This window comes from Rhinatrema bivittatum, chromosome 2 (assembly GCF_901001135.1).
Source record: "Rhinatrema bivittatum chromosome 2, aRhiBiv1.1, whole genome shotgun sequence".
Classification (NCBI taxonomy): domain Eukaryota; kingdom Metazoa; phylum Chordata; class Amphibia; order Gymnophiona; family Rhinatrematidae; genus Rhinatrema; species Rhinatrema bivittatum.
This window is the reverse complement of record NC_042616.1, coordinates 393,747,035-393,768,847: the sequence shown is the minus strand read 5'-3', so window position 1 is coordinate 393,768,847 and position 21,813 is coordinate 393,747,035. Positions and strand designations below refer to the sequence as shown.

The following is a 21,813-nucleotide window of genomic DNA, read 5'->3' as shown; positions in this document are numbered from 1 at the left end:
ACCTCCTGTATGGCAGGTACGTAACCAAGGCCTGAAGCTCATTGACTCTACGAGCTGAAGTAATCGCCACTAGGAATATAACTTTCCAGGAAAGTTGCATTCCTGCAGGAAGGCAACGGCTCGAAGGGAGGACACGTGAGCCGCGCCAGGGCAATGTTGAGGTGCCAGATGCAACAGGAGGGGGAGGACATCTTCGACCCCCTGCTCATGTGGTTGGACTGCAACCACCACCGTAACTGGGTCCGTACTCTGGCAGGCAGAGGGAGGTGCGTGGAATAGTTCCGTAAACGGGGGCTCCAGCGAGAGAGCAGGGAGTGTTGTAGAGGTCTCATATGGGCCCTTACCCAAGGTACCACTTCCAGGGTGGATGCCATGAGACCGAAAACCTGCAGATAATCCCAAGCTATGGGCCGACTGGCTCCCATCAAGTACTGGATACGCTTCTGAAGTTTCAACCTTCTCTTGGCAGTGAGACTGACTGTGTCTGCCTGGGTGTCGAACTGTACTCCCAGGTATTCCAGTGACTGGGAAGGCTGTAGGCAACTCTTGCTGAGGTTGATTACCCAGCCCAAGCTTTCCAGAAGGGCAATCACTCTGTCGGTTGTCCGATGGCTCTCCTCTCGAGATTTCGCCCTGATCAGCCAGTCGTCTAGGTAGGGATGGACAAGAATTCCTTCCCGTCTGAGTGCCGCTGCTACCACTACGACCACCTTGGTGAAGGTCCGCGGTGACGTGGCCAACCCGAAGGGCAGAGCCCGGAATTGGAAGTGGCGTCCTAGAACCTTGAAGCGTAGGTAGCGCTGATGATCCGGATGGATCGGGATATGCAGGTAGGCTTCCGACAAGTCTAATGCCGTGAGGAATTCTCCTGGCTGTACTGTGGTCTTGACGGAGCGCAGAGTTTCCATGCGAAACCTCGGGACCCTCAAGTATCGATTGACTGACTTGAGGTCCAGTACAGGCCGAAAGGTGCCCCCTTTCTTGGGTACCATGAAATAAATGGAATAATGTCCAGAATTCACTTCCCAGGCAGGTACTGGGATGATGGCTTTCAAGGACAGGAGCCTCGCCAGGGTAGCATCCAATGCTGCCTTCTTGTGTGTGGGACAGGAAGATTCCACAAACTTGTCCGGAGGGAGGTGATGAAAGTCCAGATAATACCCCTCTCGGATGATGGCGAGGACCCACTGGTCCGACGTAATCTCGACCCATCTGGGGTAGAAGAGGGTTAACCTGCCCCCTATGGCTCCATCCCCCAGATGGATCGGCGGATTCTCATTGTGAGGTGCGGCCAGGGCCTGAGCCCGGGCCTGCTCCCCTCTTGCGCTGCTTGGTCCGAAAGGACTGATTCGGGGCCTGAGGACGAGGTGCCTGGTAGCGACTCCTGTAGGGAACGAAGCGCTGGGAGCTTCTACCCCTGGAGGGCCTTGGAAAGGCTCGCTGGTTCCTCCTGAACCGATCTTCCGGCAGTCGAGGTACTGGAGAAGCGCCCCATATGCTGGCCAGTTTATCAAGGTCGCTGCCAAACAGGAAAGAGCCCTTAAAGGGCAATCTGGTGAGGCGTGTCTTTGAAGGCGCATCGGCTGACCATTTCCGGATCCAGAGCTGCCTCCTGGCAGCTACGGAGGATGAGATCCCCTTGGCTGTTGTTCGGACTAGGTCTGATGCAGCATCCGTGAGGAACGAGAGAGCTGACTCCATGTCTGCTGCTGGAGCATTGTTCCTGACCTGTGACAAACAGGCACGCGTCACCACTGTGCAGCAGGTTGCGATCCGCAAAGATAGAGCTGCCACCTCAAAAGTCTGTTTCAGAATGGCATCCAGTCGCCGGTCATGAGGCTCCTTGAGGGCCGTCCCCCCTTCAACTGGAATGGTAGTGCGCTTGACCACAGCACTAATCAAGGCGTCCACCTGAGGGCACGCCAGCAGCTCCTGAATAGCCGGTGCCAGTTGATACATGCCCGTCAGGGCCCGCCCCCCTTTGAATGAGGCCGCTGGTGCAGCCCATTCTAAATCTATCAGTTGTTGTGCTGCTTGCAAGAATGGAAAATGGCGGGCTGTAGGACGAAGACCTTCCAAGCAGGGGGTTCTGCGCAGAGGGTACCGTAGCGCTGGGACCTGTAATATCCAACTCCGCCAGACACTGAGACACCAGGTCGGAAAGATCCTCCTTAGGGAAGAACCGCCTCATGGTTCTATATGGCTCAATCCCTGGGGGAAGTTCCCCCTCGTCTGGGAGTTCGGACTCGTCCGGTGAAACCTCCTGGTCTGACTGATCTGGACTGTCCAGCGGCGGGAAGTCCCGCTCACGATAAGGGCGTGAGGGTCCAGGAACAGGATCCGCTGGAGCCGCAACCGCAGCAGCAGCCACAGCAGCCGCTGCAGGAACAGCAGAAACCACAGGAACAGCAGGAACCGCAGGGCCTGGACGGGAAGCCGTTTACATCTGTACAAAGGCATGAATCCCCTTAAAGAGATCCACCCAGGAAATTGAAGCAGTCTCTAATCGCCGGGGTACAAGATCCCCCGGGATTCCAGATTGGTCGAGACTGCCCGCTAAATCCGGGGCAGCCCCTGGGGAACTGTCAGCAAATCGTGGCTGAGACTGGTCCTGGCCCGAGGGTCCCACGGCCTCCTCACATTGGGCACATAGGGAGTCTGGCTCTTCACTGTGCGTGGCTCGAAGCTGGCATGCGGAGCAGAGGCCGAGGGCTTTAATGCCGGAGGCAGGAGGCACCCCCGCTGAAGACAGTGAGGCGTTCTGTGCCATTGAAAAGTATGCGCTTAATGATACGCGGCAGCAATATACGCTGAATACAATGGGCGCACAATAATATGCAGCAGCAATATACGCTGAATACAATGGGCGCACAATGATATGCGGCAGCAATATACACTTAGTATAACAGGCGCACAATAATATGCGGGCAGCAATATACGCTCAATGATATTCAATATGCTCTCAGCAATAAGCGGTCAGCAATATACGCTCAATAGTATTCAATATGCTCTCAGCAATATGCGGTCAGCAATACACGCTCAATGGTATTCAATATGCTCTCAGCAATAAGCGGTTAGGAATACACGCTCAATGGTATGCAGTATGCTCTCAGCAAGAAGCGGTTAGCAATACATGCTCAATGGTATTCAATATGCACTCCGCAATAAGCGGTTAGCAATACACGCTCAATGGTATGCAATATGCTCTCAGCAATAAGCGGTCAGCAATATACGCACAATGATGTATATAATATGCGCTTAGTCATAGACATGCGCCTATCACGGGCGCTCAATACCTGAACAAAGCCCACAAAATGGCGCCCTCCACGGTGTGCCACGCCGCCGATCCTCGGTTCCTCGGAGACCAAAAGTAAGAGATGTACGCCTTACCTGATCCTCGGCGCTTCCCGGCTGGAACCTGGGCGGTCTCCGGCTGCGGGGGGAGAGGGCAAGTACCTTCACCGCCACGTTTGAGGATATGCACCTGCTGCCTCGTCCACGCCGGGACCGAGGCGCCTCGTATGCCTCACCCGAACCTCGCCCGGGGGCTACGTCCCTGCCGCAATTCGGCCACCGGACCGAGGACTTAAACCTCCGGGGGATCACGGAAATCACCCCGGGAAACTCAACTGGGGGAGGGACCTTAGGGTATCACCGCAGGAGTGCGGGGCTCGATGGTACTGTAGAAGTTTTAGTAAAAAGAAAGTAGAAAGTAGATTTGGAAAACACGCTCAGCGAACGTGCAGGCTCTCCAAACTGCTTTGGAGACGGAAATTACTAAGTTGCTACGCTTCCTGTGGGGGTATATATACCCGTGCTGTCGTCAGATCCGTCTCCAACTGCTAGCACGAGCAAACTATACCCATTCGTTCTGAGTCCATCTGGCTACACGCCAGGAAAGTTACGCCTGCTTCGAGCAGGTGGGAGGGGTTTAGATAGGGCCGGGGGGGTTAGGTAGGGAAAGGGAGGGGAAGGTGGGGGGAGGCGGAAGGAAAGTTCCCTCCGAGGCTGTCTATGTGAGCTCCCCAACCTAAGGTGGAAGCATCTGTAGTTATAGTTATTTGTGGGACTGGTTGCTGGAAGGGTAGGCCCTTGCGCAAATTGTCCTTGTCCACCCACCAAATTAGAGAGGAACTTAGCTGGTGGGTTACCTGAATTGGAGAGGACAGTGGTTGAATGGCTTGGATCCACTGTGATCTTAAAGTCCATTGAGTTACCCTCATGGCTAGCCTTGCCATAGGAGTGACATGCACTGTGGAGGCCATGTGGCCTAGTAAGGTTAGAAACTGATGAGCTGTTGCTTGTTTCTCTGAGTGAATCGAGTTTGCCAGTATGGAAAGCGTTTCTGCTTGATCTTCGGGTAGAAAGGCCCTTGAGAGGATGGTGTTCAATTCTGCTCCGATGAATTGAAGCAGATGAGAAGGGACTTTTGATAATTGATGAGAAAGCCCATGGAGTGAAGTAGAGTAATTGCTCGACTGAGAGAAGCCAGAGCTCCTTGTTGAGATTGACTTCTGATGAGCCAGTCATCGAGATAAGGAAAGACATGGACACTTTCTTTGTGCAAGTGTGCTGCTATTACTGCCAGTCATTTGGTAAAAACTCTGGGAGCAGCGGCAAGTCCGAATGGTAGTACTCTGTATTGGAAATGTTGATGGCCCACCATGAAGCACAGGTACTTGCGATGAGGAGGGAATATTGGAACGTGAGCGTAAGCATCTTGTAGATCCAGAGAACAAAGCCAATCTCCTGTTTGAAGAAGTGGAAGCATGGTGCCTAGAGACACCATTCTGAATTTTTCTTTCTTTAGAGATTTGTTGAGATTTCTGAGGTCTAGGATTGGACGTAGGCCTACAGTTTTCTTTGGAATGAGGAAGTAACGGGAATAGAATCCTCTGCCCTGCTGAGACGGGCACAGGTTCTACTGCCCTGGCTTTCAGAAGGGTGGATAATTCTACTTGTAATTGAATTATGTAATCGTCTCTTAGAAAGAGAATTCTCGGAGGAGACTGTTGGAATTGAGAGGAAATTTAGTTTGTAACCTCGAGAGATTATGGAAAGTACCCATTGGTCTGTTATTTTTCTCCAATGGCTGTAAAAGTAGGATATTCGGCCTCCTACTGGTAGATCTGCTCGAGGATTGGGGAGATGGATTTGTTTTCTGGTTGTAGCCTCAAAACCCCGCAGTAGGCCTTGTTTGAGGTGGGGGCTGAGGGTGAGCGGTTCTTGTCTGCCTGGACTGAGAACATTATTGCGGCCTAGTAGACCTGCCTCTGGATGCTGGAGGGTAATAGCGTCTCTGACGATATAATGGACGCCTGGGTTCACGTCATGTGGGACGGCGAGATGTCTGTGGAGGAGGTTCCTGTGGAACTAGGGATAGTTGTCTCAGGGTTTCTGAATGCTCCTTCAGTTGCGCCACAGCATCTTGGACCTTTGCACCGAATAGGTTATCCCCAGTACATGGTAAATCGACTAATTTATCTTGTACTTCAGGTCTTAGATCAAAGACCTTAAGCCACGCCCAACGCCTAGCTGCAATCCCTGAAGCTGCTGTCCTAGAAGCTGTTTCAAAGCTATCGTAAGCAGCTCTGACTTCATGTTTCCCAGCTTCAAGCCCTTTATGGATGATTGTCTGGGCTGCCTCCTGATATTGTTGTGGCAGAGATGTAATGAAATCCTCCATTTGTTTCCAGACATTCCTCTGGTATTGAGTCATATAAAGTTGATAGGAGGAAATTCTGGTGTTCAGGATAGCTCCTTGGTATATCTTCCTACCCAGGGAGTCCAAAAATCTATGATCTTTCCCTGGGGTTTTGAAGAATGTGGGCGAATTCTCTTCGATTTCTTTTGAGCAGACTCCACTACTACTGAGTTATGAGGGAGCTGCAATTTCTGATATCCAGGAACAGACTGTACCAGATACGTAGTGTCCATTCGCTTGTTTACAGGAGGTACAGAACATGGGTGCTCCCAGATTCGATGTTGTAGATCTAGGAGGACCTCATGAATAGGTATGGCCAACACCTGTTTTTGGAGGGTCAACAAATTGAAGTACCTCCAATGTCTGTTGTCTGGTGTCCTCTTCTGCAATCAATTTAAAGGGTATGGTATCTGCCATCTCCTGAATAAAGCTGGTAAAGGATAAATCCTCTGGTGGGGACTTCTTCCTTTGATCTGGAGGTGAGGGCTCCGACATAAAATCCTCAGATGATGTATCTGTATATGTATCATCCCCGGTGTTATATGGATCTTCCCGGTATGGAGATAGTGCGGAGGATCTCGGTGGTTGATGGAGCCCCAAAGGTCCTGGTAGCGGATCATCAGAGGGTATGTGTTCAGAAGTGTCCTCTGATGGTTTCGGAGGAAGGGCATCGACCACTTTTTCTAATGAACTTGTTCATTAGAAGTTGAAAAAGTGCTATTTCTGGACGTTCCGGGTCTACCGTTTGTATTGGCATCGACGATATAGGGGTTGGCATCGGTGATGGCATCGATGGTTGCGCCCACGGAGGCTTAAAAAAGTTTGAAGGCATTGGCGTCGATGGGACTATTGGAATCGGTGCGAAGATCGGTGTCGATGGAAGTACAAATACCGTCTGCGTTGAGGTCAGCGGCATCGATGAGGAGAGCGTCATCGGTGCGATCACTGGTATAGGTGCGGAAGGCACCGGCATCAGTATGCCTACCGGCATCGGTGCGGAAGGCACCAGCATCGGTGTCGAGGGCGCCGGCATCGGTGAAGTCACCGGAGGAAGATGTTGTTCTTTGAGTGCCTGAATGACCGCTTGCCTGATAAAATCAGACAATTCCGGCGTTACAACTGGTGCGGGCAGAGCAGTTGTAAGCGGTGGTGGAGACTGCACTGGCCTATCATCCACAGAGCCCTGTGGAGGTGTAGGAATCGGCGTCTCTGGCTGAAGAGGCCCAGGCGTTGGGAACGGGTGTTTCCTGTGTCCGTGGCAGATTTGCACTCGATTCCCCTGGGGAGAGAGGTGATCCCGATGCCGATGGACGTTGATGTCGACTCTTCGAACGGTGTTCGCCGACCGACTTAACCGAAGCTATCGATGATGTCGGTGACGGATGATCCCCCGATCCTTCCAGTACCCGCTTGGAGGCTCCTGCTGGAGACGATTTCGTCGAAGTCGAGGGAGATGGTAAAAGTTGCGGATGAAACAGATGTTCCATCTTTTCCTGACGGGCCTTCCTCCCTTTCACCGTCATTTCTGCACATTTTGGACAGGAATTGACATCGTGTTTCTCACCGAGGCACATAACACACTCGAGGTAACAGTCCGTAATCGACATTGGGCATGCTCAGTGGCCTCACAGGGCCAGTCAAAAGTTTCTAGAAACTTTGACAGAAAGTTTTCCCGCACTAGGGCCAGTCAGTGACTTCACCCATATGTGAGGACTAGCATCCTGCTTGTCCTGGGATAAGAGATAGTGATTTCTTTTTACTTTTTCTACTTTCTGAGCTTTCTGAGTTTATATTAGGAAAGTGTTATGCCAGTAAATAGATGAGAAATTCTAGTTACTTTTGCGGTAAGAAAGTTCTCTCTCATTTGTCTTTGTTTGTTTGTTTATTGTTCCTGTTTTCTGCCCTGCACTATGGAATTGTAAGACATTGCTTTTCCTTGATCCATACTCAAAAAGAATTCCCAGGAGAGTTAATGGTTGATTGTTTTCTGGAATTATTATAACATGTTTGACTGAACTCTAGCATAGTTACTATACATCAAATTAATTTATAGTGTTAAGTTAAAATACTAATTTGATTGCTGGAGAATGCACTTACTGGTGTGGAAGTTTAGAACTTGATGGCAATTAAGGGTTAACAGCAGAGATAATTACTGGAGGAGGGGGTCGAGCCTGCGAGAGGAAAGAAAAAAAAAAAGGTTGAGCCAGCGTGGGTGAATGAAGAGAATGTGTTTTGTTTTGTTTTTCAGAGAAGACGAACGGAAAGAAAAAATTAAGTTTCTAGGATTTTAACATTTTGGTAGCAGAGGATGGTTTCGATCCATCGACCTCTGGGTTATGGGCAGTAGGTGAGGGCATCCTTGGTGACATGTCCGGAGAAGGCCCTGGTGATTGTTGAGGAGACACGTGGGAGCTGGTTAGAATAGGCTGCGGGTAGGAGATGCCTGATTGCAGAGAGGAAAAGAATCCTGAGAGGGCCGTTGAGATTTGGGTTATTGCCTGTTGTGCCATGTCTGGCAATGGTGGTTGTGTGTGATGTGGCTTAGCACGTTTTCGGTGGAATGGAATGGCCGCCAGGAGGATGTCGGAATCCTGGGCCTGTGGGTGATGTTTTTGGGGCCCCAAGTCCTCTCGAACCCTTTTCTTTTTAGCTAAGGGTTCCTGCAACTGCGGAGAAGAACGTAGACTTTGAGAAACTGAGGAGAGATCCGAGAAGACCTGTACGGAAGAGGAAGATGAGGGGGAGTACGACAAAACATCCACCCATTCCTTCATCCAACCCGGGAGAGGATTCTGGTTTGTTGGGATCAGGTGCCCGTTTGGTCATGTCTGAACCTGGAGGTGGAGTATGACTCCCCCGGGAAGGTGGTTCTTGAAGACCTTGTAACAGTGGTCTTGATACCTGCGTCAGTGATTTCTGTGTCAGACTCCTGGAAGAGCCATGATCTGAATAGTGCTTCGACATGGAAGGCCAAGTTAGAGTTATATGCATCGGAGGACGTTCCGACGAGGTGCTTCGATGTTGGCTTTGACGTCTTGTGCTTCGATGGGGGCACCGCAGATACCTGCGTTGATGGATGCGTCGGTGGGTGCGTCTGTGTATGCATTGGTGGACACGTCAATGGATGCACCAGTAGATGGGTTGACGGCGGCACCGAAGGCGTCGATGGCTGCGCCGCTAGGATGTGCGTCGGCATGGTCGAGGCTGCATCGGCGTTCTTTGACTTTGGAGGCCTCGGTGGCGACGCTGATGAGGTCCGGTGCTCGCGTCGGGTTTTCCGGCTCGAATCACAGCTTTTATGCCGTGGTGCGTCGCGGTGCTTGCCCTTCGATTTTACCCCACCTGTTTTTGAGGCGCTGGGTCCTAGGGAGGCTGCTCGCTTCTGCGAGGGGGCCTGTGTTGGCGCCAGCCCAAGTGAGGAATGGGCCTCCGAGGGGGGAGCATATGAGCCCTGCCGTGCTATTTTTAATTTTTCAATTTTTAAGGCCCTTTGACGTTGGGCCCTAAGCGACATGCGTCCACAATGCTTACAAGTCGCCTGGTCATGGGAAGGGCCAAGACAAATGTAGCAGGCCTCATGTCCTTCCTGATGGACATAATTTTGCCGCAGGCACATGGTTTGAATTCGGATGATCGGGGCATTTCTGATGTGCTGCAGAATCAATAGGATTGACGAAATTTTTTTTTTCTTTTGTCCGGCTGAGGAGACAGCAGCTCCGCGTGCGTTTCCGCTCACGGAAAGGACAGACTGAGGAGAATCTGCCTTCCTGCACAGGAACACATGTACAGCCGCACAGAGTTAAGGTCTGTAACAATTTGGTTAAGCTCGCCTCAGATGCCTGACGGACAGTCCCATGACAGCAAGGCTAATTCAGCCCTGCTATCAACGGGAAACTTTGAATTGTTCCGTGAGGAAATTGTGAGGAAAAATGTTCTCACAGAGCTCCACAAACCATGAGGCAACAGCTCCACGGAAAAAAGGAGATTGAGAGGGGACCCCGTGTGGCCATGGGGTTGGTGGCATGCTGGGCATGCTCAGTGTGCCAGTCAAAGTTCTAGAAACTTTGACAAAAGTGTTCCGTGACAGGGTTCCATCTGATGATGTCACCCATCTGTGAGTGAGCTGTTTCGATTTGAAAGATAGATTTTAACTCTGGGATATTCAAGGCATCTGGTAGCCAGGATTCTAAAAAAGCCCCCAGATTTTTATCTTCAATCGACTCTGGCAGGCCGAGAAAGCAAAGACTGGATCTCCTAGACCGATTTTTGAGGTCGTCAATTTTCTCTGCTTGTTCCACCAGCTTTTTCTAGGGTCGCCATCTTGGCAGTAAAAGTAAAAGAGTCATCTTCTAAGAGAGAAATGCGATCTTTGGCTTGTTCGAGCCTTAGATTGAGGTCAGTTAGAGCAGTCTTTACCTCTGTAAGTTGTGCAGAAAGTCCTGAAAATGTATTGTCTAAGGCAGCTAACACCACCGCCTTGATTTCTGCTACGATCTCATTGTTCAGACTTTTCCCTTTTGCCAGGTCGGGTTGAGGTGCCATTTTAGACTTCATTCCGTGGGGTTTTTCTTTATCTTTCTTACTTCCCTTAATGGGCATTCCCAGTGGCAATTTCTGCATGTAAGAACATAAGAACATAAGATTTGCCATACTGGGTCAGACCAAAGGTCCATCAAGCCCAGTATCCTGTTTCCAACAGTGGCCAATCCAGATCACAAATACCTGGCAGGATACCAAAAGGTCAACAGATTCCATGCTGCTTATCCCAGGGATAAGCAGTGGATTTCCCCATGTCCACCTTAATAATGGTTTATGGATTTTTCTTCCAGGAACTTCTCTAAACCTTTTTATAAACCCAGCTCCACTACAGCTTTCACCACATCCTCCAGCAATCTAAAGCTTGTTTGTTTACATCTTCAACTGGACGAACATGGCAAACGTTACTTTGTACAATATAATGAAAGGTTTTTTTAATCCAGTAGGGATAATGTGATGTGGGGCCCAATCCTATTGACCTATAATTTAAAAAAAAAAAAACAAAAAAACTTTACAATATCTACTTCACCTCACACAAGATGTTTTGGTTTGTTGTAATTGGTTCATTGAACAATAGGCTCCACAGCTTTCAATAGCTACTCATGAATGATGTTTTACAACTGTACGGGATGATTGACAAAAATGCAGAACAATTAAGAAGAAAGTAAGCAGGAGAGGTCGCTGAAATAGTAGTTTTAAAGTGATGTTGGGAGCGGGACGCCCGGAGCCTGGTGAAATGAGTCTGCCACGGCTCACCACATCACGTGACCCCATAAATATTTAATACATTGCATAAATCAAGGCCCAGGCCATAGAAGAGGACTGCAGTGCTGAAAGGGAAGGAGGCTGCCGAGATGTGTCCTATCCTGCTACTACAGCCACTTGAGCCATAGGAAGTTCTAATTCCTTTCATTCACTTGCACTAAGAATGCTACTGTTCCCGCTGTGGTCGATAGAGCACCCATGGGAACAGACGGTAATGTGGTCCTGCCAATGCAGGTCACCCAGGGCGATGAATTCACCACCCCTCTGAACAACCCTTACATATTTTTTAAGCTCCCCTGGACTGTAGCTTCCTCTCTCCAGAAACTAAGTACAATGCAGGCTTCTTCCCTTGGTCTGCCAAACCTGCCATGTCTCCCCTGCGTCACTGCACAGCCTAAGCCAAACAGTGTCACGGTCAGAAAAGGGTTGTTGTTTTTTTTACTTGCAATACTAAATAACTCAAATAGTCATCTGCCCCTCAGCCCTTGCTTCCACAATCACTATGCCAGGCACCCTTTTGTAATCTTTTTTTTTTTTTTTTTTTTTTTAATACATGTATGATTTTTTTTTTTAAAAGAAATAGAACCAACATGCAGAATGGAGACAAGGAAAGAGAGGTGATGGGGAGGAAGATTAGACTAGCCCCAGACCCCAACCAGAAAGAAAAACCCTGGAAGCCACTAGGCCAAGGCATTGCTTAACTGATGGAGGGAGTTCAAGACTTTCTCTTCAGGAGCTGCTTAAAAGCAGAATTTCACTCAAACCCAGAGCAATGCTCAACTGAAGAAGGGAAAATTGGTCTTTCACCGCCAAATCAAATTTCCTCTTATCCAGTCTATCTAGGCCTCAGACTATATAGCATAGCATGTACCATACCATCTGCTGGACACAGAGAATACTGACAAGGTGAGATCAGAACAGATGTCTATAAGGAGTGACATCAGCAAACATGTTGGTCTTCAAGCATAACCATTTCGTCTGGACTGGTCTGACTGGATGAAGAGGAAGGGTATATGTTCAGCGCCGTAGAATGATATCACTCACATGTCATGGTTAATTCAGCTCTGCTTGTAGATGGAGAATTATGAATCAGATTTAAGCTAAAACCTCAAAATAACATAATAATAAATTGACAATCTTTTAACCTGACACCACCACATACCAAGAAATTCCAAGAATGAATAGCAACTTGTATACTGTACCTGATTATGTAAAACTTTAAGCAAACCTGGTGTTAGCCCAGTGTCAGTTTTCTGAGTTGCTACAGGCATTTCAACCCTTTCCTTCACCGGAAGCCGTTCCCCTTTTGACAAACAGGCGAAATATCTGTATTAAGTAAAATGTAAATCTCAAATGGTCATAAATTACAAGATGAACTACCATTTGACCCACTAAACAGGAAGAGCCAGATTTTTCCCCTTCAATATATATTAAAATGTATAATCTTAGAGTACGTTAAAGATTTTCAGCATTATTATAAGACAGGGACAGCTTTTGATTTTCTTTTCATTATTCCACTGGATCACAACATACAAAATTCCTGTAGGCTCTCAAGTATTACTGTCTGTAAATTAAAGAGCTGTGTAGTGGCAGTTTTTTTCTCTCTCTCTTTAAAACTATAGCAAATCAGATATTATCCACCACTTGCAACAGAAACAGCTAAAAGGTAAATCCATTGATTTTTAGGAGCAGCTTGCCTCTCCTGGCTCTCTTAAAAATAATAAACAAAACCATGAAATTTCAGTTTTTAAAAAAAATCACTATCTACTACTAAAACAATTAGTACTTTTGCCCTGTATATTTGTCTTTGATTGTTACCTCTTCTGAGAAGGGACTGTCTTGTATGTGTTTTTGTACAGTACTGCGTATACTGAATAGCACTATCGAAGTGCTAAGTATTATGTTGTAGAACAGCAATCTCAAAAAAAAACTTTTTTTTTTTAATGAAAAGAGACACAGGGAGCCTAATAAAAATTCTAAGCAGCTCTCCCAGAGACATCACTGGAAACAAATATTTTAAGCAAAGGGTAGTGGAGTGGAGGAAGAGTAAGGGGAACTCTTTCTAAAAACAGAGGGTTGTGGGGGTCCCCTTTTGAAGATGTGGTGATGCAGTAGTAGCTGCGAGGGCACCAGACCCACCTCCTTAAAAGGTGCAGGGGCTCAAAGGTAGTCCATTTTACAGTGCCTCCCACCATCCCAGAGCTCTTATGCATTTAATGGGGCTGGTCTGGCTCTTTGGAAAATACTGATTAGTTCACAAAATAGATTTGGTAAACAGGCTCTATTGGCCTCTACCTAGCAATGCCCCTGATATTTCCCTTCCAGGGAACCATTTTCTTTTCCCATTCTCCCAGTATCTCCTCCCTGCTCCCACAGTGTCTTCCCCTCTCTCTTTTACCTTACAACCCTGGGAGTGTCCCCACTCCTCCTCTCTCAATAGGCCACATCTCCCTCCTCCATCTGTTGGTGATGCTCAGGGTTGCACCCTGCTCTTTTTGTTTTGCTGGCACCACTCTCCACTCTCACCACTGGTTCACAGCTCTCTGCTTCTTCTTGCTGGTTAACCCTGTGGACTGCAACTCTCTACTCCTTTATGTCTCCTCCTTTTGTCTTGCAGTGGATCTGGCACAAGCTCCCTTCATCTCTCACCATTTTTAGGCTTCTACATGGCTTGTTTTATTATGCCTTTCATCTTTTTTTTTTTTTTTTTTTTAAGGAAAAGAGAAGGATCAGAGGAAAGCATAGCAGGCCACAGGGCTCGAAAAGTTTCAAAATATTTAGTAGCCAGCAAGAAAGCAGAGTTGCTTACCTGTAACACGTGTTCTCCCAGGACAGCAGGATGTAGTCCTCACATATGGGTGATGTCATCAGGCGGAGCCCTATTACGGAACACTTTTGTCAAAGTTTCTAGAAATTTTTACTGGCACACTGATCATGCCCAGCATGCCATGATCCCTGTGTCCATAGGGGTCTCCCTTCAGTCTTGTTTGTAGCAAAATGCGTGAGCGAAAAAATAAAATAATAAATGTAAGTGGACCTACTTCGCGGGGTGATGGGTGGGTTTCGTGAGGACTACATCCTGCTGTCCTTTGAGAACACCTGTTACAGGTAAGCAACTCTGCTTTCTTACGGGACAAGCAGGATGGTAGTCCTCACATATGGGTGATTAGCAAGCTACAGGCTGACTCATATTACAACACGCCAATAGCAGACAACTCATGCAGCAGGCACAATAATTGGGGTGCCTGCTGCACCCCAATTATTGTGGCAGCCTGAAATCACAGCAGGTGGTTGTTGAAGGAGTTGGGGTCATACTGGAACAAAGTTTTTCAAGACAGATTGGCTAAAGGCAGAGTCTTGATGGATTTCCTTATCTAAGCAGTAGAGGACTGTGAATGTGTGAAGAGAGCTCCATGTCACAGCCTAGCAGATGTCGGCAATTGATACTGAACGTTAGTGTGCTACGGATGTTGACATGGCCCTAACAAAATGTGCCTGCACTCTCCCCTGGAGAGGAAGGCCTGCTTCCTCATAGCAGAATTCAATACAGTCTGCTGGCCAGTTGGAGAGAGTTTGTTTGCCCACTGGAACTCACAGCTTGTCTTTGTCAAAGAAGCAAAGAGTTGGGTGGATTTCCTATGGAGTGCAGTGCGGTCTAGATAGAATGCAAGTGCACGCTTACAGTCCAAGGTGTGCAAAACCCTCTTGCCCTGGTGAGAGTGAGGCCTTGGGAAAGAGTGGGCAGACTCTAGGCTGAGTAAGGTGAGAAGCTGGGTCCACTTTAAGAAGAAATTTAGGGTGAGTATGAAGGACCACTCGGTCACGGAGGATCCTAGTGTTGGGTGAGTATGCAACAAGGGCTTGTAACTCACTGATCCTTTTAGCAGAGGTGATGGCTACGAGGAAAATAATTTTCCATGTTAGAATTTTAATGTTATAGGAATGCAAGTGGGGAACGCATGAGCCTTGTAAGCACTACATTTAGGCCCCATTCTGTAACCGGTGATCATAGAGGAGGCTTAAGTTGTAGAAAACTCATGATAAGCTGACTCATAAGGGGATGAGCCGTTAACAGGGCATCCCCTACTCCCTGGTGGTACGCTGAGATGGAACTCAGGTGTACCTGTGGGGAGGATGTCTGGGGACCAGAATCTGAAAGGTATCCTAGATAGCCAAATAGAGATGAAGTGGGGCAGGAAAAAGGGCCAATACTTTTTTGTGCATGCCATTTGGTAAATCTTGTCCATTTCGAATGATTTACATGTGGAAGGTTTTCATGAAGCTACAAGTACCTGAGAATATCAGTGAGTCTGTGTTATGAGGCTGACCTGTGGGCAGGCAAATTGGTTCTTGGAGTGATAGGTTGAGAAGTATGGGGAAGCATACTTGTCGAGGCCAGTACGGGGTTATGAGAATCATTGAAAACCTGCCCTGCTGTAGCTTCATGAGAGTTTTGGCTATGAGCGGTACTGGAAGAGACGCATATAGGAGGCCTTTGTTGCAGGGGTGAGCAAAGGCATCCATGGCTAACGCATTTCAAAGCCTGTGTAGGGAGCAGAATCTGTCCACTCTGTGGTTCGATTCTGACACAAGAGGTCGATAATTGGTTGAACTCAGCGCTAGAAGATTTTGATCACCTCACATGGATACAGAGACCACTTGTGGGATGGAGTCATCGATTGTTAGTATGTTTGGTATGCCTGTTAGATAAGTGGCCTGGAGATGCATGGAGTGTGCAAGGGCCCAGGCCCAGAACTGTGCGGCTTCCTGGCAGAGCAGATAAGAGCCTGTGCATCCCTATTTGTTCGAATACCACATTGCCACTATGTTATCTGTCTGTAGCCACTTTTGTGTGAGAGGCAGTGTTTGAAGGCACAAAGGGCATAATGCATGGCTCGAAGCTCCAGGAAGTTGATCTGAGGCTTTTCATGGAGCGGAGTCAACACATTTTGGGTTTGGAGGGTGTTGATACGAGCTCTCCAACCCAAGTTGGATGCGACCGTGGCCAAGATCATCTGAGGATTTGGTTACTGGATCGGTGATATGGATCAGAGACGAAGGCAGTTGAACAGCTTAGAGCCACTGAAATTTTAAAATCCACTGAGCTTTTCTTATGGCTAGTGTGGCCATAGGAGTGACGTGGATCGTGGAAACCATGTGGCCCAGCAATGGAAGAATTGATGGGCTGAGGCTATGTTGCATGCGCGCAGAGATGTGGACAATTTGATAGGATGTCTGCGCGGTTGTTGGGCAGGAAGGCAGTTGCGACTGTAGTGCCCAGATCTGCTCCATATGTGAATTCCCAGCCAAATGTAGTAGATTTATAGTGAGTCTTAGAAAATTTAGAGCTCCTTGTTTGGATTGACTCCTTATTGGGCAGTCGTCCAGGTAAGGAAACGCATGAATGCTGTTGTTCTTTGTAGATGAGCAGCAGTCACTGCTAGGCATTTGGTGAAATACACAAGTTGTTGAAGCCAGTTCAAATGGCAGAACTTGGTATTGAAAATGTTGTTGACTCACTATGAAGCGTATAGAAAGTCCAGAGAATAGAGGCAACCCCCTTGTTGTAGTAAGGAAAGCATGGTGCCAAGAGACACCATTTTGAACTTTTCTTTCTGAAGAACTTTGTTGAGACTTCTGAGGTCCAGGATGGGCGGAGGTCGCCTGTTTTCTTTGAAAGTAGGAACTAGCGGGATTAAAATCCTCTGCCTTGCTGCGTCCGGGGAATGGTATCCCGAGCTGTGCTCCTCAGTGGGATGGACTGTTCTGTTCTCTGGCAAGGTTGAAAAATCCAGGAGCCTGCCCGCTGGAGGAGCTGGTGTGATCTGGATATCAGTTGGTCTCACGCGGGAGTGTGAGTGGTAAAAGGACCTTCTAGAAAGAGAACTGTTGCAGGGTCTCGCGGTGGTCTTGCAATTATAGAAATTAAATGAAACATAGAAATGACAGCAGAAGAAGACCAAATGGCCCATCCAGTCTGCCCAGCAAGCTTTTGCACTTGTTTTTTTCTCATACTTATCTGTTACTCTTGGCCCTTAGTAACCTTTTGGTTCTATTTCCCTTCCACTCCCGCCATTAATGTAGATGTTATGGTTAATGGTGTTTGGGTGGATCCTTGGACATTGTGGCAGCTGACCACGCCCATGGGGGACAGTCCCGTGAGGGACCACGGTGTCAGGCTAGACTCCGGACAGACAAACACAGATTTGAATCTTTTATTAGACAGTGTGAATGACCACCAGAGGTGGCAGTAGTGAGTAGTGGCTGTAGAGCCTGGCTGGGCGCGTCTCACACAGAACGCTGGAACAGCGGATCCTCGGCAAGGCAGTGCTGTAGTGCAAAGAGACTGAGAGTTATGAGCACACAATAAGATTAGCATTCAGAGTCCCAATGTAGAAATAGGAGAAGCTCTGAGACAGGGAGAGCAGGCCCTCGAGGAGCAAGTACCTGATCCCTTAGAGAAGAGAGAGACTCGGTAGCATTGTACTCACTTAGCAGTAACAGAGATTCCACTAGACGAGAGGTCTGGCACTGGAGCGGAGAGCAGGCCCTCGAGGAGCGAGTACCTGATTCCAGTGAAGCAGTACTGTGGAGAGAGATGGTTTCTGTACTCACTGATGGTAACTGTAAGTTAGTTCTTCCAAGTAGAAGGGTAGAGGTTGCAGGCAGTGACACAGGGAACATGGGCCCTCGAGGAGCAAGTACTGGTTTCCTGATAGCACCTGAAAGAAGCAAAGAGGCCCCCGAGGAGCGGGTACCCCGTTAGAGACCCCAAATGGTAGTAAGAGTTCCAGATACCGCTGGAGTGGCAGAGTAGCTTAGGAACGGAGAGCGAATCCCATCCGTACGAATCCTGTTGCTAACTCAACGAGCTAGCAAATACTGTAGGTAGATATACCCGGAAGACATGACGTCAGAACAGGGAGACCCCCCTGAGGTTCGCGCCAAAGTAGAGTTAAAGATGAGGGCGGAGTGCGCGCCCTAGTGGTACCTTGATTATCTCACTCGACGAGTGAGATAATCAAATTTGCAGATGACACAAAATTGTTCAGAGTAGTTAAATCACAAGCAGATTGTGATAAATTGCAGGAAGACCTTGTGAGACTGGAAAATTGGGCATCCAAATGGCAGATGAAATTTAATGTGGATAAGTGCAAGGTGATGCATATAGGGAAAAATAACCCATGCTATAATTACACAATGTTGGGTTCCATATTAGGTGCTACAACCCAAGAAAGAGATCTAGGCGTCATAGTGGATAACACATTGAAATCATCGGTTCAGTGTGCTGCGGCAGTCAAAAAAGCAAACAGAATGTTGGGAATTATTAGAAAGGGAATAGTGAATAAAACGGAAAATGTCATAATGCCTCTGTGTCGCTCCATGGTGAGACCGCACCTTGAATACTGTGTACAATTCTGGTCGCCGCATCTCAAAAAAGATATAATTGCGATGGAGAAGGTACAGAGAAGGGCTACCAAAATGATAAGGGGAATGGAACAACTCCCCTATGAGGAAAGACTAAAGAGGTTAGGACTTTTCAGCTTGGAGAAGAGACGACTGAGGGGGATATGATAGAGGAGTTTAAAATCATGAGAGGTCTAGAACGGGTAGATGTGAATCGGTTATTTACTCTTTCGGATAGTAGAAAGACTAGGGGGCACTCCATGAAGTTAGCATGGGGCACATTTAAAACTAATCGGAGAAAGTTCTTTTTCACTCAACGCACAATTAAACTCTGGAATTTGTTGCCAGAGGATGTGGTTAGTGCAGTTAGTATAGCTGTATTTAAAAAAGGATTGGATAAGTTCTTGGAGGAGAAGTCCATTACCTGCTATTAAGTTCACTTAGAGAATAGCCACTGCCATTAGCAATGGTAACATGGAATAGACTTAGTTTTTGGGTACTTGCCAGGTTCTTATGGCCTGGATTGGCCACTGTTGGAAACAGGATGCTGGGCTTGATGGACCCTTGGTCTGACCCAGTATGGCATTTTCTTATGTTCTTATGTTCTTACCTTGAAGGAGAATGGCGCGAGGCAGCACCAAAGCCGGTCCAGGGACGCCGGACAGAACGGCAAGCAGACGCCACGGTGGCCATCAGTCCAAGGTGAGCGGGAGGAGCCGAGAGTAGAGAGAGGTAGGCGGGGCGAAGCCGTCGAAGCCGACGGACGCAACAGTAGAGAGCAGGGTTGGAACTGTATCTAAGTGAAATATCTAGCTTAATTAGCTAGGGGTAGTAACCGCCGCAATAAACAAGTTACTGCCATGCTTATTTGTTTACCCAGCCTGTGCAATTCAGTTCTTGTTGGTTGTCTGAATATAAATCCACTTTTCTTGATCCCCCCCTGCCATTGAAGCAGTGAACTGCGCTGCATATCTATTTCAAGTGAAGTATCAGGCTTAATTGATTTGGGGTAATAACCGCCGTAACAAGCAAGCTACACCCATGCTTATTTTTTTACCCAGACTATGTAATTCAGTCCTTGTTGGTTGTTATCTGTATATGAATCCACTTTTTTTCATTCCCCCCTGTCGTTGAAGCAGAGAGCTATGCTGGATATGCATTGAAAGTGAAGTATCAGGCTTATTTGGTTTGGGGTAGTAACCGCTGTAACAAGCTAGCTACTCCCCGCTTTTTTGTGAATACAAATCCTTTTTTTCACATTTCCTCTTGCTGTTGAAGCTTAGAGCAATGTTGGAGTTGCATTAACCGTGTGTATGTTTATTGAATAAGGGTTTTATCTCCATGTAGTAGCCATCATTCCCACGAGCCACCCTCTCTTCATTCACAGCCTCTAGACTTTATGGATCCACGGTGTTTATCCCACGCCCCTTTGAAGTCCTTCACAGTTCTGGTCTTCACCACTTCCTCCGGAAGGGCATTCCAGGCATCCACCACCCTCTCCGTGAAGAAATACTTCCTGACATTGGTTCTGAGTCTTCCTCCCTCGAGCCACTGTCTGCTGGAACTTGTGCACGAAGAGATTATCTGCGGTGCATGGCAGATCAACTAGTTTATCTTGGACTTCGGGCCATAAACCAGGTTCACCATCTAGCACTGAGTCCTGTTGCTAGCAATGGGAGGACATTTCGAAGCAATCACATGTTGCTCGAATTTCATGTGAATGGCAGAGAGGTTCCCCTTGGAGTTGTGTCAAATATAGCTGGTAAATAGCAATATGTGACACCAATATAGATATTGGACAAAGTTACGACCTAGACCCTCCCGAAAACGTCTGGTCCTTTTTAGTGACCAGGTCGAAAGGGATGGTTTCAGACACATCCTTTACTTAGGCCTCAATGGGATCGGTGCCGAAGCGGGATTAGAGTGCCAATCGCCGTTCGAGAATCCCGGGATAGGTATAGGGGTCCGTGGAGGCTCAGAAGGACTAGTTGATGTCGATGACTTAAGGCTGTCGTTGGTAGGTGCCACAACAAGGCGGTGCCACAACAGTGCGAATATCGATGGCTCCGGTGTTAGTAGATTCCGGAAGGCATCGAGGACAGCCTGACGGAGGAGGACATCCAGCTCCTCCCTGGAAGCTGGTATAGGTAGGGCAGCTACAGGGGGAGACAGGCTAGGCATTACGGGCACTTCCACATGAATCTGTGGTGGCTCAGTACCCGGCAACGGTGTTGGTGGGAAACGCCTCAATGCCTCGGGTGCAGAGGAGCATAGAGACTGTTGTTCCTGGTGGCCCACTTCGCAACTGGCTCAATGGATACTTTATGCCAGTGCGGTATCAGTGCTGGCACCGAATGCAGAACCTCATTGGTGCCGGTGACGATGTTTCCCTCGGTGCTCGGCCGGGTTATTCTCCAGCACCGAGGAAGCTGCCACTGATGTCCAGAATGGTGTCGGTAACGGACAGTTACCGTGGCAGTGACGATGTTTCCCTCGGTGCTCGGCCCGATCATTCTCCAGCACCGACGGCGACCGCAACAGGAACCGTGGACATCTCAATCCCTCTAGCCCCGATGGAAGATCGCAGCAAGGACACTCGTGGGCATCGCGGGGCGGAGTGAGGGTGATAGACATAGGGAGAAAAAGGGCCCCAATTCGGTTGGTAACCCGGGGGAACCAATAGTGAGGTGACAAGTACCGACCGGAGAACAGGGCATAGTACTCACTGAGTGTCGATGAAATGTACGCAAAGGGAGACCCGTGAAGGGAAATTATTTGTGAAGTAAAACTTCAAGTGTTTCTGTGAGGAAAAGTTGTGAGAAAAATCTCAGAGAGCTCCTAAATGCAAGGCAAACTGCATCATGGAAAAAAAGAGACTGAAGGGAGACCCCTGTGGACACAGGGATCATGGCATGCTGGGCAAAACTGTTCCATAATAGGGCTCCGCCTGATGACGTCACCCATATGTGAGGATTACCATTCTGCTTGTCCTGGGAGAATTTCTAGTCACCAGTTAAAACTAGGTATTAATGAAGCAGGGCATTTGCTAGTTATTACACATGTAATTTTAAACAATTAAATATTGTAAATAACATTAATTTAAAACTGCAAAGATACTTATTTATTTATTTATTTATTTAATTAATTAATTAATTAAAAGCTTTTCTATACCGTCGCTCAGTGGTGTACCATCACAATGGTTTACATATAGGCACAAAATAGGTTTGGTCGGTTTCTAAGTTATCCATAGGGTGCCAATATTATGCGGTTACATAGATCAATAATATAATCTAAATGATAAGTGGATTGGGGTTACTCATGTGTGAATACTGTTTTAATTTAATATTTAATAATGACTACAATAATAAAATAAGTTCAGTTTTTTACAGGTGACATTCGGC

The 21,813-nt window shown here is 47.8% G+C and overlaps 1 protein-coding gene across 1 annotated transcript in view; it reads right to left on the bottom strand.

Annotated features, from left to right (window-relative positions):
• The window catches only part of ROPN1L (rhophilin associated tail protein 1 like), a 296,316-nt gene that overhangs the window by 175,171 nt on the left and 99,332 nt on the right, over positions 1–21,813 (bottom strand). The window contains 1 exon segment of the mRNA XM_029590038.1: positions 12,208–12,331. Within this exon segment, the coding sequence (XP_029445898.1) occupies positions 12,208–12,331 (124 nt within the window).